This window comes from Chinchilla lanigera, unplaced genomic scaffold, assembly GCF_000276665.1.
Source record: "Chinchilla lanigera isolate Chin_1 unplaced genomic scaffold, ChiLan1.0 scaffold00115, whole genome shotgun sequence".
Taxonomy (NCBI): domain Eukaryota; kingdom Metazoa; phylum Chordata; class Mammalia; order Rodentia; family Chinchillidae; genus Chinchilla; species Chinchilla lanigera.
In genome coordinates, this window is record NW_004955516.1 from 4499711 (window position 1) to 4521231 (window position 21521).

Here is a 21521-nt window from a genome sequence, read left to right on the forward strand (position 1 = left end):
TTTATACTAAAACTAAAGAAAACTTTGTTTTTCTAACTCATTATAGGGGAAACATAACAGTACCAAGTAATGGTCTTTTGTTAAGTACTAAGTAGCAAAGCAGGGATACTTTGATTTTTTTGACTAGAGAACACATGAAGTATCCCAACATCAAGGAGACAGAATCTTCTGTCATTTCCCTAGTACTATATTCTAAAAGTTTATTATGTGAACAGTTCAGAGATAATCCCCCCAAAAAAGTCCCCATCTATTATGGGTTTTTCAGAAATAATTTCCTTCTCCTTAATGCTTTTAGTGGTGAACTGAAAGCTCTGAAATTCCTAAATGAGTTGTGAACTGAGTCTCCATGTGGAAAAATAAGTTAGCGTGGCTTTTACTTACGCAAAGAATCTACATTCAACTTGTCAGTATATACTGCTGTGCCATCAGCACCACATAATGACACAGCTGGGGTTTTACTTTGAAGCAGAGCATTAATACTGACATGAGGGCAGAGGCTCTGGGCTGGAAACCAAACTCACTCATCCTTGACATACTATCTGCAGCTCCAGGCTCTGATCATGATTGGCTGCCAGTTATTCAGTGAACCCTTAACCAGCCCAAAGGAACCATACCTAACATTCCATGCACCTGACCCCAGTTTTCAATCGTCTTTTAGAAGTATTGAAGTTAATCCTTCAAGATAAGGACATCCCTTTCCATTCCCTTCTTAATACTGTCAGCAAAACAGAATCTGCTTTGCTTTATTACTTGCAGGGAGTAGAGAAGAGCCTGCTGGGGATTGAAGCTGGGGGTTTCTTATTTTTATTTATTTATTTTTTTGCCTTTTTGAGACAGGGTCTCACTATGCAGTTCAGGCTGGCCTTGAGCTCACTTTGTAGCCCAGGCTGGCCTCGAATTTACAACGATCCTCCTGCCTCAGCCTCCCAAGTGCTGGGATTACAGGCGTGCGCCACCACGCCCGGCTAAACTGGGAGTTTCTTACTTCTAAAGCTTCTTGAGATCCCAACACTTTGGCATACAGCTCACAGATTTTCTTCTTCCTATAAGAAAGAACCAAAAATTGTTAAGTAATAAGTGATGGGTAAAAATAAATACAGTGGGTTCTACGGTGCTTACCGCTGAACCAGATTTATCACAGAAAAATGGACCTCAGTGGCTTTCTGCAACTATATAAAAGGAACAAGTCAATGAATTTATGTACTCAGATTAACTTTCTATGCCTCAGTATAGGTTTTTTTTTTTTTTTTCCGGTACTGGGGATCGAACTCACAACCCTGTGCTTGCCAGGCAAGCACTTAAGCCACCGAGCTATATCCCCAGCAAACCTCAGATAAGCCTCAGTATAGTTATTTGATTTAAAGAATCAATAAAATGTTCCTTCCTTTATATTTTCACCCCTTTCACTACCTGCTATGATATGAGGTAAAAACAGGGAAAATAAGATTAAATTAAATTTAGTATTAGGGATTGATTCTATATTACTTCTTTGTAATTGGAGAATTCTGAAATGACCTCATTTATAAGTCTACAGTACAATATATCACACTTCTGTGTTTTAAACATCTACAAACTTATATAAAACTCATTTAATCTTTTAAGTATAAGATGTACTATTCTTGAAGAGGGTTATGGTCATTTCAATCTCATACTCTGTTTTATAAACAGAATGGTCTGTGGACCAGGATACCCTGTGCTCCAAAGGGTATCTGAGGGTGCACACAATACGTTGTGTGATGTTACTTCAAACATGGCCTTTAACTACACTCACAATTCTTTAAACAAATGAAGAATATAAAATTTGGCATACATTCTGTCTGACAAGTTAGTAGCCATATTATCTAAATTCTTCTTGAAAGAAGAAACATTTTAACTCACAACCACTCCTGGTGAATTTTTTTAAGTAGTTTAACTTGCTAAAGTCACATATTTTAGAAATCAATGGTTCTATGCCAGGATTTGTTTGAATAGGTTCACATTGAACCAGCTGAATACTTTTTATATTTACTTTTTTAGTCTTTATATAGTTTAAACACACAAAAGTAGCTAAAATATTTGTGAAAGGCTAACAAGCAACTGGAAAAAATATTTGCTAAAGAATAAGGCAAAAGGTTTAACTCTGTAAGATAAGCATTAAAAGCTAGCAAGACAAATGGCCAAAAATACAGTATGTAGTGGAAGGAGATCTAGCTTACTAGTAACATAAGAAAAAGATTTTAAGACACATAATGTTATGTTGCCAAATCGCTTTCAAAAATATTCATAAAATATGACCTTAATTTTCCTAGATAATGTGGGACAAAGTGAAGGCTTGCAAATCTATTTAAATATATACTATTCCCTTCCTTCTTTCTTTTTCAGGTTTTATGTATATACGAGGATAGCTGGGATAAATGTATTGCTGATAACTATTGGTTTATTGAAAGGAACTGTTAATGCTTTAATTTTTTTTCTTGACCAATTTGCATGCTTATATCTGGTAATCAGAACAACTAATCTGAAGACAACAATTTACAATATGAGAACTATTGTTGAATTCCTACCATCTTGTTTAGTGAAGCTCTGTATCATTTCTAATTTTTTATTACGTGTTATTGTCTTCAATTGCTTGATCAATCTTACATTCTTACATCTGGTAATCTGAGCAACTTCACTGAAGATAATATGTAATATAACAACCACTGTTAATTCCTATTGTCTTGTTTTGAAATCCTGTATCTTTTTTTAAATTGTCTTTTGTCTTCACTGTTGTTATTTTGTTGTTTTTTTCTCTTTAAAATTAAAAAAATACACACCATTATAAAACTCTCAGAACTTCTATCTCATGGGTATAGACAATTAAGTCAGAAGGAGGAGGTGGAATTATAAATGTTGCTTATTGCTACATCCTTTTCCCATGGAAAGTTTTAAGGCAGAAATAAATGTCACTCTGAGATGACATCACACAATGTATGGTAGACATTTCAATTTCAAGTTAGTCAGGAAAGTTTGGTTCTGCCTTAAAAAAAACTTTTGAGAAGTTTAGCCACTGTGTGAAATCATAGCCAAATGTCTACCTTCAGGCTGGTATTTATTTTATTATTAATAAGGAAAGAAAACAGGAAATCCAAAAGAAAATGTCAAGCTTAGTACGGTGTAATGAAAAAGTATATGTTATCTGCTATTCCTGATTTTGTTACAAGTTAGCTACTATGGTTTGAATGTGTTTTTCCCTCCAAAATCCCTGTCTTGGAACTTAATCCCCAAGGTGATAGTATTAAGAGGTAAGACTTTCGTAGCTTAAGTCAGGAGGGCTCTGCTTAGTTTGTTTTCTATGATTTTTCTCCATACATCTTGTAGGAAAACTCTACCTCTCAATCACTGTAAGAAAACATAAATATGTAAAATTAAATTAATACATGCATATGGGCAAAAGGGTGTGCTAACGAGGCCCATAGCAAAATACAGAAAGATTGATTTTTTGGGGTTGGAAATATTTGTGACATACTGTTTTTACCAATGCTAGTCTACTGCTGTTATAGTGCAATAAACACAATCTAAAGTTAACCTTTCATAGATTTTTTCAGATATAAATTCTTTACCTTATTTCCTTATGGAGTTTAGCAAGTCGATCAGCTTTCCGGGCAAGTATGAAGCTGGAAAAAGAGGGGACATTTGAATGATCAGGTAATAGTTATTTATCTTAAGAAATTCTCCTTCTTTGAAGTGTTCTTACTGCCATTTAGTGCTCCCCCTCAACTAAACACTGTACTGTCTTCCACTTCCCTCTATGTTCAAAACTGCTAGGCTGTGAGCTCTTAAACAACAAATCACCTCCTACACAATATTTTACTCCAAAAGCTCAAATACAGCAGGCATACAATATGAAATCAAATGCTGGATGAATTAATGCACTAAATGATTATCCTTGCAATGAGAGTTACCTTCTGCTAAACACTTGATAAAAGCTGGGCAAATATTGACATGAGTCCATAGTAGACGCCATGGTGGACCCCCATTTCCCCTTTCAAGACTAGTACTCAGAACCCTTCACTCACAGGTGAAATCCTTCCCCAACAATTATACTCAATAGTAGCAGAAATGTCTGAGTCAAAGCTCCCCGCTTCCCTGGAGGCAACTGGCACTAAATGACCAGCTCTCAGGAGGGATAAGTATCAAGGCCGATCCCTTAAGCTCAGTTCAGACAATTCTGAAAGGCTAGCCCAGCTCCAGAGCTTTCTACAGAATGGCTGAGGTTTTTAGTGGACATTACAGCCCAACTCTCCTTTGGCCTGATCCTGATTTGTTCCACTCCCCTACAGGCAGTAATCCACAGAGCACTTCCAAATGAACCTGCTGTGGATGGATTGGATAAGAAAATTGTGGTACTTTTATATAATGCAATATTACTCAGCTATAAAGAAAGATGAACTCGAGGCTTTTATAGGTAAATGATCACAAGTAGAGACCATACTCATAAATGAAATAAATCAGACCTGCATGTGCAAGCACTGCATTGTTTCACTAGTGTAAAACCTGAAAGAGTTAATTTAAACTAGGAGGTATGATACACATTGTGAAATGACAGGAAAACACTCAAGGGTAAAGGCTACTGGGATGTGGGAAAAGAGAAGGGAAAGAAGAAGAAATTTTGTATGTATGTATATACAGGATAGTTAACATAGTTGATCTACTATCTTTGATTTCTTTGCTGAAAGAAACTGTCAGTGAGTCCTTCACTGATCAATATTGCATGTCTCTATCTGTTTTCATGAGAAACCACTTTGAAGATATCAATATGTAATACAACAAGCATTGTTATTTTCCTACCACTCTGTTTGTAACTCTGTATTGTCTGTACTGTTCTTTGGCTATTTTGTAAAAGGTTGTCTTTCTGTTAATGTTTTCCTTTTATTTTTAAAATAAAATAAAAAAAATATAAATAAACAATGACAAGATGAAAAAACAACAACAAATGAACCTGCTGTGCCTAAATATCTGTGGGTCAGTTTCTTGGGAAATTGACCTAACAATGGTCATCAAATAAAGTAGCTCAGTAAAACTCAGTTATATTCTGTTTACCTTTAATCAATTAGATTTTACTTATTATACTGATATTACTAATTGAATGTATATTTTAAATAATTGAGTTGTGATATAAAGTCCTTAGACTATTCTTAGAAAGCTTTCAAAAATCCAAATGAGGACTAGAGATATAGCTCAGTGGTAGCATTTGTGCTAGGTGCAGTAATAAAAAGTCCAAATTACTAAAGACAATGCAATCATTTCTCCATTTAAAAATGTTTTATGGGGCTGGGGATGTAGCTCAGAGAAAAAAGTGCTTGCCTCACATGCGTGAGGCCACAGATTTCATTCCCAGCTCTGAAAAGAAAGTTTCAAGACTGTATTTTTTGTTGTTGGTGTTCTAGACCAAAAAGATTGGATTAGGGATTAGATTGAAACAGTATTTCCTCTTCTCTCCACCCCCAAATTAAACTGTTCCTCAATTATACTGGCAATTCCTTTAGGGCTGTGATTTGAGCTCATTCTGGAAAGCGAAAATACAGTGTGTTAACCCAGAGAACAGTTATTCAGAGGAAGTCGAGATATAGTTAAGAAATTTGAACTACTGAACTTTATGGGATATAGTCCTAATTTTATTTAACACCTTAATAACCTTCATTATTAATGACCTTATTTAAATTTTAGGCTGATGCAGGATTCACTAAGTTTAGACTTATACAGTATTTTAAAGAAAATCAGGGATCTCTGATAAAAGATTAAATGATTTATCTAACAACCTTTTAAGTCAACTCATCTTGTATGGTTTTTATAATTCCTTTCCAAAGAAACTGTAAGTTCCTTACTAACAATAAGTTAGTGTTGGCTATTTCTGTCAAATCTCAGGTCATGAATGAAATAACCTCTTTGGTTCAACTATGAACAAATCTGCTTCAACTTTATTTGGTGGTTTATTGTGGAAATAAAAATACTGGCTTTGTGTTGGGCATATTTCACAGTTCTAAAGTTCAAGGTCCCTTCCAGTTTCTAAAAGGTGATGGGTATTAGATACAGTGCTGGGCGAGTACCACCTGTCTTTGAGACTTTCATGGCCAAGAACAAAGTGCAGGGTGGAGGTAACTGTCTTAATAAAACAAGAGAGATGCTGGTCAATAGGTATGAAGGAGAAATAATAATTTCTCTTCAACCTTCATAGATTCATAGTTGGGACAGACTTATGCAACAAAAGACAGTTTAGCAAGAGAAAAGTAACCAAGTTGGTTATCATGTGGAAGACACCTTGGTGAAAAGTAACTCAAGGTAGTGGTTTATGAGTCTGGCTTATATAGTACATCGAACAAAGAATGGCAAATTTTAGAGCCAAAGGAAAGCATCTTTAGGCATCCAAAGGTGGAAGACTGGGAAGGTAAGTATATGGGAAGACATTAATGGAGTAAAGTCTGCTTGCAGATTCCTCTGGCTCTGTCTCTGAGCTGGTAAAAAGTTGTTTCCAATAAAGGAGAATTTGCCTTGTGTTCAGGTGAGGATGGGGGAAGGACAGAGAAACCTATTGTCTGTTAATCTCTGTCCTGCTCATAGGCAGACAGAATGCAGAAAGCTTACATCTTAATTGTCTTTAACTCAATGATCCTTCTTATCGCAGGGAGATATATGCTGGTCTTCCACAGGTAAAGTTTCAGTTAGGCTAGAGGAATAAATTCTGGTGATCTGTTTGCACAGTTGGGTTACTATAGGTAATAATAATGTATAAGAGAATTGCAAATGTTTTTGCCATGAAGAAATAACTATTTGAGGTGATGAATATGCTAATTAGCCTAATTTGATCATTTCCTAATGCACACATGTACTGAAATACCATATTATACCCCATAAATATATACACTGGCCCCTAAAAGTCACTTGATTACTACTGAAGCTGTGTTCTTTTTCAGGGTGTGGTAGAATAGAGTTTATTTGTATGATTTTTTTTTAACCTTTTTGAGACAGGGCTTCACTATGCAGTTGAAGCTGGCCTTGAACTCACTTTGTTGCTCAGGTTGGCCTCATGTACTGAAGTACCATATTATACCCCATAAACATATACACTGGCCCCTAAAAGTCACTTGATTACTAGGGAAGCTGTGCTCTTTTTTTAGGGTGTGGTAGAACAGAGTTTATTTGTATGATTTTTTTTTTTTTTGCCTTTTTGAGACAGGATTTCATTATGCAGTTCAGGCTGGCCTTGAACTCACTTTGTAGCCCAGGCTAGCCTCAAACTGAGAGCAATCCTCTTGCCCCAGCCGCCCGAGTGCTAGAATTACAGGTGTGAACCACCACGCCCAGCCCTATTTGTATGATTTTTATGAAGGGCTAAAGGTAGGCAAGTGGCAGTTGTGGCCTACCTTAATATTTCCTTTACAGAATGCCCACTTCCTTCTCTGGACTGGTAGTTTCTAACAGGCAGGTGACACAAAAGAGGAGAGCTCTTCTCCTCTCTTCCCACCCCTCCACACAACTCTACTCTTCTGTGCACAGAATCAAGCACTACACCATCCATGTACTTCTGAGAGTAAGGGAAGTTCCGCTGGTGAAGAATAACTGTGGAGCAACCAACCAGAAAAAGTGCTATGCCATCCACTTGAGGCCTCACTCTACTGAACTGCGCCTCCTAATTGGTCAGCTGTCTTTCATCTCAGGGTAACAGCTAACATTGCTATGTAGTAGGTATATAGAATGGAGAAAAGGACAAAGCCCAGAAGCCTTGCATTTAGAAGGTTTTATGAGATACAGCAGTTTCTTTCCAAATGCCTCCTGGCAGGGTTGACTACCATCTACCTGCTGCTTTTTATACTCTATCCTCAACATGTAAGTATTATAGGAGAAGGAATATATGGAATATATATATAAGTTCAAAATCTTGTCAGTTTTAGTAGTTTCCCAGCGTTCTTGTGCTATACACAAACCATTACTAAAATTATTTTAATACATAGAAATATGAGATAGTTTTGCAGCGTTATTTGTCATTTCTTTAGCTCAATTGTAAAGCATTTTTCTTTGCCTGCATCTATGCCAACACAATTTAGAAAATGCAGAACATGCAGCTCTAACTTACCCCATGATGGCAGGTACCGATCCATCTGGTTTGGTGTCATCCAGGGTTATTGCAATTGGGGCTTCTTCATCCTCAATGATCATGCAGCCACAGTAATCTTAACCAGGAGAAAACCAATAGGCAAACGAGACCAACCTCATTAGAGAAGCACACATATAAAACACATAAACTGTTCCGCTAAGAGAGGGCAAATATTATGCAATTGTATTTGTCTCAACCCTGGAAACCAGTTCCTATTAAATACTCACACTGACTGTACAGGGATGTCTATTCCTCCCACACAAGAATCCATTTAAATCACCTTTACATAAAGGGCTTATGACTAATACATGGCAAAAATGGTAACATGGCCTTGGATACTGGACTACATGGGAGAAAAGAGGTGATATGTCAGAAGGAATCACCTCTATCAACCCAAAAAGTTATGAAAAGGAATCCTGTGAGTATGGGAAAAAAGCTTATCAGCAATACTGTATCTGGCAAACCTACCAATTCCCAGACCCTCCTCATTAAATCCTCAAAACACCCTGACCGGCATTACTGTTATCATTTTATGCTTACAGATTGATACCAGTGAGCAAGTGAAGACCAAGAATATTTGACTTCAAAACACAGCTCTTTACACAGGGTCCCTTGACTCACTCTGCCCATAAAAAGTAAGTGGCAGGACAATACCAGGAATCAGAGCAACAAGTGGTGTTCTCAGTGTGGGGCCTTCTTCCCCTCCCACTGCCAACAAGTGCTCCTGGGGTCATTTTGTATTGCCAAAGGCTATGAAGAAATCAACATATTTCTGATCCTTTCTCTACCAATTTGAAAACAGTTTAAATGTGAGTAAGAGCAGCCTACCCTTTTTCTTCCAGAAGGCTTCCCTATAGTACATCATGCACTTAATGACAGACCCCATTGGAAGGCGCTGGATTAACTGGGTTCTCTCTGGCGGAAGTTCTGGTTTGAAGTGGATCTTGGCAGTTAAAGTTGGAGGGATGGCACTAATTACATATCGGCACTGAAACACATATACATAAAACATTACATCAAAGATGAGCTGTAGTCTTTGCACAGGGTGTAAAACATCATCTTTATCATTTGGAATGACACTAAGCAGTGAAGACACAAAACATGAGGCAACTCTGAGGCAATAAAGTTGACCTTAGTAAGTCAGTGAAGGCCAGTAATTTGACAGACTGAGAAACAAACATGTCTACATTAATTATACCACTGCTTGGAATGTATTAGGTTAGAAGTTGCAGAAGACACACAGCCTATGTACTATAATTTACTTTTGACTAAAATGCATTACCTCATAGTGTTCATGACTCAGCGTCTCTATAATGATATTGTCACCTGACTGGTCAACATAGGTGACTGGACAGTTCAGTTTCACTCGGTCACCTAGAAGGCCCATTATCCTTTCACTCACTTGACCGGATCCACCCTTAAACTTCCTTTCCTACAAGAGAAGGTAGGGAAAAAAGGAAATATTATAAAAGCCCAAGGTCAAAAAGTCCTATTTGCAGTTTATTAGGAAAATTCCAGAAAGTCACAGCTAGGCCTCTACCTTCTGCACATTTAACTATTAGAAGAACTCATCAGGATAGAGGCAGAGTCTGTCAAGGCACCTCAGCTATCCTCTGCACAGCCTCCAGCAAAGAAAAGCCATTACTATACTGGTTTATGAAATCACAAACCAGAAAAAAATGTTCTCCTATGCCAGTACCGCCCAGACCACAAGGAAACAAAGTCTATGGGCTTCAAATACACAAAAGTATGGTACAGAAGAGGAGCCCTGGGAATAGGGTAGCTGTGCTTGCCCCTGGGGACATAGTTTCTAACTCCCCTTGGTTTCTTGTAGTCCTGGGTGGGCTGGGGTTATCTGGGTAGGTAAGGATTAAGAGGTGTCATGTTATAGACGTGACTCTAAGAGAACAGGACAAGGATGCTCTCAGGGTTAGACATGTACTCAGTCATCATCAAATAAGGTTCTAGTGATCTAAATCTCAGATCTGGAGAGAGTTTTTGTAAAACTGAAAATTTTTCAGTGCAGGGAAAGAGCTGAAGGCTAAGTGCATGCTTGTTCCTTCAGACATTATTAAATAGTTCTCCTGAGAGGCCCTGTATGACAAGGAGCACCCTGCCCACAGAGATCTACTATCCTCACTGTGGAAATATATCCAAATTAATCTAAGAAAGCAAGTCCTTAACATAATGCATTTGGTAAGAATTAAGAGAATATTTTTAGCTTGTTGTAGGAAAATTCTTTGAAAGGTTAGAAATACATTTTGGTAGAATGTGTCATAGCCCAACACTGACAGTTAGGTACCTAGATAATGAATAGCCATGTAATTTTTGTACTTCTATAACTGGTTAGTGTTTTAATGGTACCACCAAAGTTCTTTATAAAAATATTCTTGTAGTGGTTCAGATATAAATTCCCGATTTATCTCTCCTTGGTGCCATTTAATTTATAATCTGACCTATTTTCCAAGAGTTGCTTTGAATTTTAGTGTAGTGAAAAACAATGAACTATTTCTGTTTTGTTCATTATCTACTCTTCCATGTTAAATGCTTGTTGAATTAAACTGTTAAAAGGTAAACTTAAGTTCTTTATAAAGATATTATGATAATGGCTTGAGATTGATATCAGAACTGTACTTTCCAAAAGGTCATGTAGGGATTATCTAGAAGTACATTGGCTCCTCTGAGTGTAGCATACAAGTAGCAGGCATGAGTCAAGATGCCTCAGAAAGTAAAACCTGGGTTTATAAAGGAGTAATGTGAGATTTCTGTAAGTGAAGACACAAAAAATACAACTGTCTCACATTTGTAAATACCAAGGGTCCAATGAGTAATAACTACTGGTGTCATGAGAACATTTTAGGAACTTCTGGTAATCTACAGAGAGGTATAGTTCACTTAATGGAGGAACACTCTTTACCTTGTACAATGCATCCAGCATTCTTGGACGCTAAGAACAGAGCCTAAGTCAGAAGTAAACTGCTATTAATTAAACCTCACCTCACCCAGACATAACATTCCTAGAAAACACAAACTCATTCTCTCTTGATATGGAAGGGCTTTGAAATAAAGAATCTCAGAGTCTGAGGAATCGGGGAACTAGGATTCTGGTTTTGCCATCAACTTGTCAGTGGCCAGGAATGAATCAAATGAGTTCACCTGTTAGTAACAGAAGTGGTACGAAAGCCAGGAAAATCCATGTGGACAACAAAAATTCAGAATTCAAACTGTAGAATTTACTATGGAGTGGTCATAAATCATTTATATGAATTAGAACAGTCATTTTCATTCTATAACAGTTAACATATACGATAACAAAAGAAACAAATGGGACAAAAGCCCTATGTCTACAACAGGGATAACTTTAAATATAATTGTACAGTACTAGTTTTTTGAAATTCACCTATTTTAAAAATTTAGCTTCTCCTACATAAACAGCCCAATTTTTCTACTGCTTAAAGAAAGAAACTTATTTCCAAGACCTAGTTAATTCAAAATAAGACATTCTTTAGATTTCAACCTCTTTTCAGGAATGAAAACAAGAAATGAGATTTTTTTGACATGTTTTTTCAGTTCCTTTTATACTGCTAATTATTCACGTTTGAGAATACTGAAACAATTATTAAAACAATGCTCTAGGTGAGGGCAAAACCACAAATAAAGTTGCAGTTTCAAAATAGACATGCCATACCTGGCCTCCATTGCTGACTGAGAATATCCGAGTGGTACCACCACACTGCTTCACATACCACAGGAACCACAGAGCAGAGACCTCATGGGGCTCAGAGGTCACATTGATATTCACAAACAGAGTAGCAAACTGCTTAGCAGTCCTGTTCATAGCACAAGAGGGAAAAATCCACACAGGAGTCAGAAGAATGCTCATTTTCAAAATAATGATGTATGGTTATAACGTATTTCTACTGCCTTCAGGTAAAAATACCTTCATGGGCTCCATTTCCAAAGGAATGTATTTTTTAACTCTTGAGGAAAACATAGGTTTCTCTTACTATTAAAAACTTACAGGTAACCTCCAAATATGTCAATCATGGTTCTGACTAAAGGGTCAATATACTTGCCAGGGATACTTCTCGATTATTTTAACAAACAAATTTATTTTCTGTCTCCTCTCCATCTCATCTGTCTTGACTCTGGTCTAGGCTACTACTCTTCCTCACCTGGACCACAAAAGGGGTAGCTACTACCTGGTCATTCTCTTGCATTTTTTCCATACTTTACATAATGAGGTCTTTTAAAGGTGCAAACCTCAAAAAATCTTACACTTAAAACCCTTCAATAGCCTAAAATGGAGAAAGGTCAAATCTTGAGTGTAGCCAATACATACTATGTCACAGACTGCTTCACCAGTACTTGAACCTTGCCTTACGCTACCTGCCCTTGTCACCTCTGTGATCCAGGCATATACTGACTATTCAGTGGCTAAAACCTGCCAATCTCCTTTCCATCTTAGAGCCTTCAAAAAAGGTGTCCCCTGTTCTCTGTGCCTAGAAGATAACATCCACTCATGTCATTCACTGCTCTCTGTCTCTTCCCTTCCACCCTGTGGGTCACTCCTGCAAAAGACCCCCCAATCTTACTTCTTCCTGTCCCCATGGATGATTCCTAGAAGACGCGATCCTTACCTTTTCTGTCTCCCCCAATCTTGTGAGTCATTCCTGGAAGATACTATCCTGTCATAGGGTACACTCTTGTACACCACCCCTCCCCGGTTCTTTCCTGAAAGATACCATTTCCTCACACCGTTTATGCTTCCTCTCTCAGCCCAGCCTCTGGAACTCATTAAGTTCCCTCCATTTAACATTTACATTCCTTCTTTCTACCACATCCCTATTATTCATGCATGACAGATACCATGAGCCCTACATCATATAATTTTCCTGATCCCCCATGGGTCATTCCTAGATGATACCAAGCCCTTAAATCATCCAATTTTCCCTAATTCACCCCAATCCCTTGTCATTCTTGGATTACACCATTCCACCAAACCTAAATTTTCATCTTTCGCCTTCCAGCCACACTCCTGATGGACAGTATTCTGACGACCCAAAACCCACACTGCTGTCTCTTCCCTACACCCCTGATGGAATATATCATCCTGCCACACACTGCACTGTCTTTTCCTCTGATCCTGGCTCTTTCTTGAAAGACACCACTTTTTCTTATGCCAACCACCCTCTGTTCTCTTCCATGATCATGCCACCTTTAGTAGTGTCTGCATTCCTGATCCCCTCCCCTACTCTGTGAAATAGTTCCAACACCAGCCACCATCCTGTCTCTCCATGCCTCTGTGGCACATTCCCGGAATACACCATCTTTCCCCAGCAACAACCTTTCCGGAATTTCCTATGCGCTTGTGGGTCAATTAACAGGAAATATAATCCCATGAAATGATACCACTCTCCCACCCACTCTCTCATTGTCAGTTTTAGAAGATTCCATTCCAGCAAAACTATCCCCAAATTCTGGAAGTTAGCATCCACCACACTCTCATCTTTCCTTATCCACTTTGATATATTCCTAGAAGACATCAAATCTTCCAAGATCCTCACTTCAGTCTTCCCCTGCCCCCATGGATCATCCCTGGAAGATACTATCCTGCTGTATCATTTTTTTGTGTCCATTCTGACTCTAAACATTCTTTGAAGCTACCATTCACTCTTCCTCTGTCTCATTCTCACTGAATGCCTCATTCCTGTTAGGTACAATTACACTCCACAATATACATATTAACCAGACTCACTCAGGTGCCTATAGGTAATTACAAGAAGACACTATTCCCCACCCCAACACTCACTCATTCCTTTCTCTCCCTATCTGTAGTGGAACACTCCTTGAAGTACTAAATTGCCAAACCATCCATTTGACCTATTTACCCTCAGGACCTTCGATATTTCCTGAAAAATAACATTTCCCTATACCCTCTCCTTCCCATCTTCCTCATCACCCTGAATGCCTAGACAATAAGACCACTTCTCTCCCCAAACTTCCATGCTTCCTGAAAGTCCCACGCACACAGTGGTTCTTTCCAGGAACATTTTCTACCAAGCACATTCACCCTGTCTTCCCTATCACTGTGGACCAATCTTGGAAAACACCATCCCTCTATACTATGGAATTTTCCCTTCCCTTCCTTCCCCCCCCCCTCACTGTAGGTCCTTCTTGGAATATACCATCCTTCCCTGGCTGCCAGCCTTTCTGACTTTCCATGCCAATACCCAGATTATATGGCTCCTCAATTGCCTTACATTCCCTGTCTCTCGCCTATACCTCTGAGTCATTTGTGAAAGAAGCCATCTAGTCCAGTTCACGCACTGGTCCTGTCATACCACCTTGCTACAATATGTACTCTTCCTGTTCCCTTATTTTTAAAAATTTAAAATTTTTTTTGTTCTGTTCTCTTCTTGACCCTGGCTTTTTCCTGGCAAATAGCATCTCATTAGGCCATCTACCTTTCCTTCTCCCTTATGACCCTTGGCTGAATCCTGGAAGATACAATTACTACTCCCCACCAATCTTGATGCCTCCTGTCTCTTTTCTTCACGCAGTGGATCATTCCTAGAACATACCACTGTCTTACATCATCCATCCTTCCTGCTTTCCCTTGCTGCTGTGGTTTACTCCTAGAATGTGCTACCTTTTTTGACTCAGCAATTTGGTATCATCCCTTGTCTGTCCAGTTTCTGGAAAATATGATCCTCTGAAATCAGCCTACTGTGTTTCTCCCTAGCACCTACAGGACAAAACATTCACTAATCCTTTTTCCCCTTGACATATGTGGAACTTTCTAGAAGATACCTCATCTATCTCATCCAGCCCTTATGGTCCTTTCCCAGAAGATACTATCCCACCTTCCACTATCCACCCTCCAGTTTCTGCCTGCTATTGTGGGTCATTCCTGAAAGATACCATTCTGCTACACCCTTTTGTATCAACTTCTAGCTCTCTGGGTCATTCATGGAAAGTACATTCCATATTTCCTTACTCCTATTTTGACCTAGTGCCTCTCTCTTCCCTCCAAATTATCCAAACTCCTCAGCACATCTCCCCTCCCTGTCTCCACCTCAGCCCCTGTGGTACCTTCTTGGAGTATAGTATATTATCCTTACTATCCTGTCTCCCATCTCTCCCAGATCCCTCTGGTTCATTCCTGGAACATAATGTCCTGCCACAGGATTCAGTATTCTTGTCTCTTCCCTGACACTGGCTCTTTCCTTAAGATATCACATTTTCCCATGCTAGCTACTCTCCCTTCTCCATGCCCTTGGCACCTTGTTAGAATACACTATCCATCCCTATAATTCCATGCTTCCTGCTTGTGCTCCCTACCCAGTGGAACACTTCTGGATGATACCACTGTGCCAACACCAGACACTAATCCTGTCACCTCCTCCTCATTGGGACATTCCTGGACTATACCATCCTGCCCCAGTAACCACCCTTACTGATTTTTCCATGCCTGCATACATCAATTAATAGGGAATAAAACCCCATGAATTTGTACTGGTTTTTTTCTGTCTCCCCCAGTCATTATTGGTCATTTCTAGAAGATATCATTCTAGCAAAACCACTCATAAATCCTGATTCCCTGTACCTGTGAATACTTCCTTGAATATATCATTAGTCACACCCATACCTCCTGCTCTCCTATCCCTGTTCAGCCCATATTCACCTTCCATGATCTTCCTCCAGATTTCTTCTGCTCTATAGATCATTCTTATATCATACTGCTACATCCATCCTTGACCAGATGGATTGTTTTTTGAAGATAACGTCCACTCTTCCTCTTTCCCAACTTCCCTCAAGGGTTCATTCTGGGAAGATATTACCCCACCCCTCAATGTCTACCCTAACCTGTCTCACCTCAGTCCCTATGAGTAATTACTGGAATTACTTCTCTCCTAGAACATCTACCCATTCATGTCCCCTCCCCTAATCTTGAGTGCCATCTTTGGAAGATGCCAAATTGTTAAACAAGTTACCCTTCCTACTTTCCCTGGCCCTTAACTCTTTCCTTAAAAATAACATCTCTTTTCATCCTGGCTCTACCAAAACACCCTACCATTATGGGTAGTTCCTAAACATAACAGTCTCCCCTAAATCATCCAACTTTCCCTCTCTCCCTGTTATGGCTTGTATCTGGATGCCCTCTCAAAGCCTCATGTGATCATGGGTGTGGGTTTTGGGAGGTGGCAGGATCATGTGTGTGATACTGGACTAGGGATGTTCCATAACTGGATTAGTCCCCTAATTGAATTGTATAGTTCTGGGTGTGGCTGAATGGATTTACTGAAGAGGGAAGCCCTACCCAGGGTGTGGGTAGCGACAACCAATAGGCTTATAGCCTGGATGGAATAGGAAGGGACAGAAAGGAGACAGGCTTGTTGTTTACTGACTTCTGCCTGCCTGCCATGGATGGTCTATTTCTCCTTTGCCATTCCTGTCTGCCATGCTCCCCTGCAGGCAGCAGGCTGATTATGGACTGAAGCCTCTACAACCTGTAAGATAAAATAAACCATTCTTCCTTCAACTTGTGGATGTCAGGTATTTTGTCCCAGCAGTGCGAAAGTAACTAACTCCCCCATGTCCCTCTCAGTCATTCCTGGAATAAACACCTCTACCACATTTCCCCTTTCCTGTTTCTCCCTCAGCTCCTTGGCACAGTCCTGGAAGACACTATCCCCACAACCCAATACTCATTCTGCTGCCTTTCCCCATCCCTGTGGTTGATTTTTAGAATATACTATCCTGCTCCAGCATTTACCCTTACTGATCACCTTTCTATGTCCCCATGGTTCAGTTCCTAGAAAATACCTTGCCCTGAAATTGTCCCACTTGGCTTGTCTCTACCAGCCCCTATAGATCATTCCTGGAAGATATCATCTCCCCAAGACACACACCCATCATGTCCCCCCTTCCACTTGTACGTCATTCCTGGAGGATAACACCCATCTCAAACCATACAACCTTCCTGCCTTCCACCATGATTTGATACATTATTCTCAGGAGACACCAAAGAACACATCCCCACTTGCTCCCTCTCCTACCCCCCATGGTACATTCTTAGAAGATACCTCATCCTCCATGATCCACCCTCCAGCCTCCCCCTGCCCCTGTGCGTCAGTCCTAGAATGCACATTCTTGAGTTCTCCAGAACTATACGGCATTCCTGGAACACACATCTAACCCCGACCATCTCTCCTATACTCCTAAGGGGCAACTCCTGGGGAATATTGTGCCGTATAGAAGCGGTGGCAAACCTATGGCATGCGTACCACAGTAGGCTGTTTCTATCATTGAAAGAGCTAAAAGGTTCACCATCACTGTTCTACATCATCTAACTTTTCCTGTCCTCCCTTGCACCTGTGGGTCATTACTGGAAGCCATTATTTTACCAAATCATCTACTTTTCCTGTTTGGCCCATGCACCCCTTTTCTGCAAAATAACAGTTTCTCATGCCATCCTCCCTCATTACCCTGGCTTATTCTTGGAAGATACCACCAACCCCTCAAAATTTCCATACTTCCTACCCCACTCCCCCCACACAAATACAGAATATTTTAGGAAGGTAGTCTGCCAAGAGCATCCAGTCTTCTGGGTGTGGTGGCGTGCATCTGTACTCCCATCACTTGGGAGGCTGAGGCAGGAGGATCGTCACAAGTTCGAGACAAGCCTGGGCTATAAAGTGAGCTCAAGGCCAGCCTGAACTGCACAGAGAGACCCTGTCTCAAAAAGACAAAAAAAAAAAATGCATTATTCTTGTGCCCTCTACCCCCATGGGCAATTCCTGGAAGATACTATTTCTTACTTATAACATCTACCCTTTCTTTCTCCTCTATACTGTCCAGTGGATCATTCCTGAAAGATACTACCTGCCTCATTACAATCTATCCATCCTGCTTCCCTGTGCTTCTTGAGTCATTTCTGTAACATGTCACCTACATACCCCACATCTCCCTCCAGCCAGTGCTATGCATTCCTGGAACATAGTATCCTCGTTCCCCACTGCCCATCTTCCCATTACCCCACTGTTCTTGTGGATTATTCCTGGAAGATACTATCTCACCCTTAATATCTACACTTTTCCTCTTTCCTTCTAGCCTCTTTGTGTCATTTCTGGAAAATACTAACCTGCCACAAAATTCACCTTTCTTGTCCCATTGGGTAATTCTTGGAAGATACCACCCCCCCTACACCATCTAGCTTGTCTCTCCCAGACACTGTGGGTCTTTCCTGGAAGATACCACCTCCCATCTACCCTTCTCTATGTCTCCTCCCTCTCTATGCCTTATTCCTGGAAGATACTTCCGTCTATTTACACGCCCCACCATCACTATTTTTCCTTCCTCCCAGCCCCTTTGGGTCATTTGGAAGATGGCATATCCCCCAAACAATCTACCCATACTGTCTCTTCCTGATACTGCTGTTCATCCCGGGAAGATACCATCTTCTTTGTATCTACCCTTACCTGAGTTCCGAAAGTCCCTGTCCATCCATCTTGAAAGATCCTATCCCCTTTCCCCTATTATCCATTCCCTCTGTCTTCCCTGCATCCTCTGTGTCTCATTCCTGAAAGATATTAACCCTTCCAACTTTCCTGTGTGTTGTCTCCCCTCTACAACCCAACACATCATTCCTGGAAGATAACCTTGTCCACCCTTTCTGTTTCCTCCTGCACCTGTGGCTGCAAGAATGTATTACCCCATATCCAAGCTTCTTTGTCTTCTCTCCAGCCTCTGGCACATTTCTGTAAGATACTATCGTTCATCTTCTACTCTAACTCTCCCCTCTGCCTCTCTCATTCCTGGGGATACCACACTGCCATTCCATCTCATCTTTCTGGATAGACCCTCTGACCCTAGCTCATTTTTGGAAAATATGAGCCCACAATCAACATCAACCCTTCCTGTTTTCCAGACCCCGCTCACTGTATAATTCCTGAAAGACAGCCTCTCTCCAATACCATCCTTCCATCCAGCTTCCATTTGCTCCATAGGTCATTCCATTCGTCTAACTTTCCCTGTTTCCCCTCAGCCACTTTGGGTCATTCTTGGAATATACATCTTCACCTCATTTACTTTTCATTCTCTTACCAAACCTGCTATGGATCACTCCTGGTAAATAGCTTCCTGGCACATCATCTACCAATCCTGTCCTTTTTGCCCCTGGGGGTCGTTCCAGAAAGATACCATCCCCCGCATATCATTTACAATTCCTTGCTTTCACTATTACTTTATGGGTCATTCCTGGAAGAGACCATATTGTACTCCAGCACACACACACACACATACATACACCATCATCATCATCATCATTATCATCATCCACCTTTCCCTGTCTCCTCTGAGCATCTGTAGCTCATTAATAAATGATATTATTCTCCCACATCATCTTCCTCCACCTTGTAGCTCATTCACAAAAGATACCCCCTATGATATTCACCTTTCACTGTTTCTCTTCATCCTCTTTAGGCCATTCCTGGATGATACCATCTTTTTTTTGGTACCAGGAATTGAACTCAGGACCTTGCACTTGCCAGGCAGGTGCTGTGCCACTGAGCTAAATCCCCGGCCCGAAGATACCATCTTACCCAATACCAAACTACCCTGCCATCTCTCTTGCCATTTGGGTCATTCCTGGAAGAAAACACCCTCCAAAACTGCCCATCCTTCCATCTCTCCCTGCCCCTGTGCTCATTCTTGGTTTATGCCCTGACTCCTTAGTTTCAGATTAAAGACTGTGTCAAAGAATTCTTTTACCTCAGACTGGGTAAGGTTCACCTTGTTGCAGACACTCTCCTAGCATTATGTAACTATGCATACAATGTTAACCTTGTTTGCTAGAATATAAACTTTATAAGGGTAGAAAATTATCCTAGCAAGTTCATTACTATTCTTGTCAGTGTCTGGTACAGTGCCTTCACATAGTAGGTCCAAAACAAAGAATAAGTACATAAATACTGTATGTATTAATAAATAAAAATACATGCAAAATACATACAGTCCTGTGCTGCATAATGACACTTTGGTCCACAATCTACCACATATAAGATGGTGGTTCCATAGGATTATATGTACTAGTGATGCTATAGCCATTTTAGTCTATGTATACTCTAGGATGTTCATATAAACATGAAATCATTTAACAGTGCATTTCTCAGGGGGTATCCCTGTAAAGTCATTAAATCATGACTATACTAGTGAACTAGAAATTACTAAACTAATAAGATTCTAACTGAAACCATAATATAGTTTATATTGGTCAGTAATATAGACTATCTTTTCATCTATTTCCTAGTAGTTTATATCTATATGGAATTACTTTTTAAATGTCTTTGGAAACTACTTCTGTAGGCAGTCTTTATATACTATAAAAACATAATTACTGGTTTTATTACAGATCATATGACCCTTTTATTAAAAGAAGTTTGCTTCCAGGTACCTACTTAGGTGGTACCTACTTAGGTGGTACCTACTTAGGTTTTTCATTCATTTTCTGTTTAAGCCAGCTCTGAAGTATCTAATGTGCCCTCAGAGTTGCTACTGATTGAAAGATTATTAGAATTCTTCTTAACATTATCTCTATAGGTCATTAAGAAAACCACTACATCTCCAGACAGGACAGAAAGATCAGAAGGAAAGATAAAAAATAAATTTTAATCTGAGCATGCTGGCACAAGCATGTAATCCCAACACTCTGGGAGGCTGAAGCAGGAGGATCACATGTTTAATCCCAGCCTGGGCAACTCAGCTAGAACCTGTCTTTAAAAAAAGGCTAAGGATGTAGTTCAGTGCAAAGGCTCTAGTCCTAATACCAGAGAAATAAAGAAGAAAAAGTAAATTTTAAATCATCCAGCATACTTTGTCCAGCAGATTTTATCGATGAGATCTTTCATGGTCATCTTGTCCCACTCCCGGGCATGTGGGGCCTCCCAGGGTGCATCAGCTGGAATCTGAAAGGCAAGGAGGTCCCACACTCAATTACAATGACAGTTTCCACCACTACACATCAGGGAGGACTTTATGAGAACCTCTGAACACTAGTTTCTTGGTCCCTGTTAGAATGTGTGATTGACTTGGAATTCTACGCATAGGTGGGCAGCTCTTTGGATTTCATACCTTAATGCTATTGTCAAAGGAATAATAACTCTATAAAAACATGTATACATTTATATGTAATTACAAGTAGGACGATGATAATTATTATCAATATCATCATCACTATTATTATTGAAAGCTAATATTCATTTAAGGTCTCAGACTCAAGTTTAAGAAAGTGTGTTACAGAGTATAGTGGTACCTCGGTTCATGAACTTAATTTGTTCTATGGTTTTGGAAAAGATGGCCATATTTGTGTTTGTGTGAGAGAGATGGCCATGGTTGTGTTTGTCAC

At 39.8% G+C, this 21521-nt stretch overlaps 1 protein-coding gene across 1 annotated transcript in view; it reads right to left on the bottom strand.

Moving 5' to 3' along the window:
* Window positions 1–21521, bottom strand: part of LOC102006383 (amine oxidase [flavin-containing] A) — a gene marked incomplete at its 5' end in the record, with an annotated part of 82185 nt that overhangs the window by 5578 nt on the left and 55086 nt on the right. Inside the window, 7 exon segments of the mRNA XM_005408999.2 lie at window positions 986–1043; window positions 3582–3635; window positions 8093–8189; window positions 8942–9101; window positions 9396–9545; window positions 11802–11943; window positions 20990–21081. Of these exon segments, the coding sequence (XP_005409056.1) occupies window positions 986–1043; window positions 3582–3635; window positions 8093–8189; window positions 8942–9101; window positions 9396–9545; window positions 11802–11943; window positions 20990–21081 (753 nt within the window).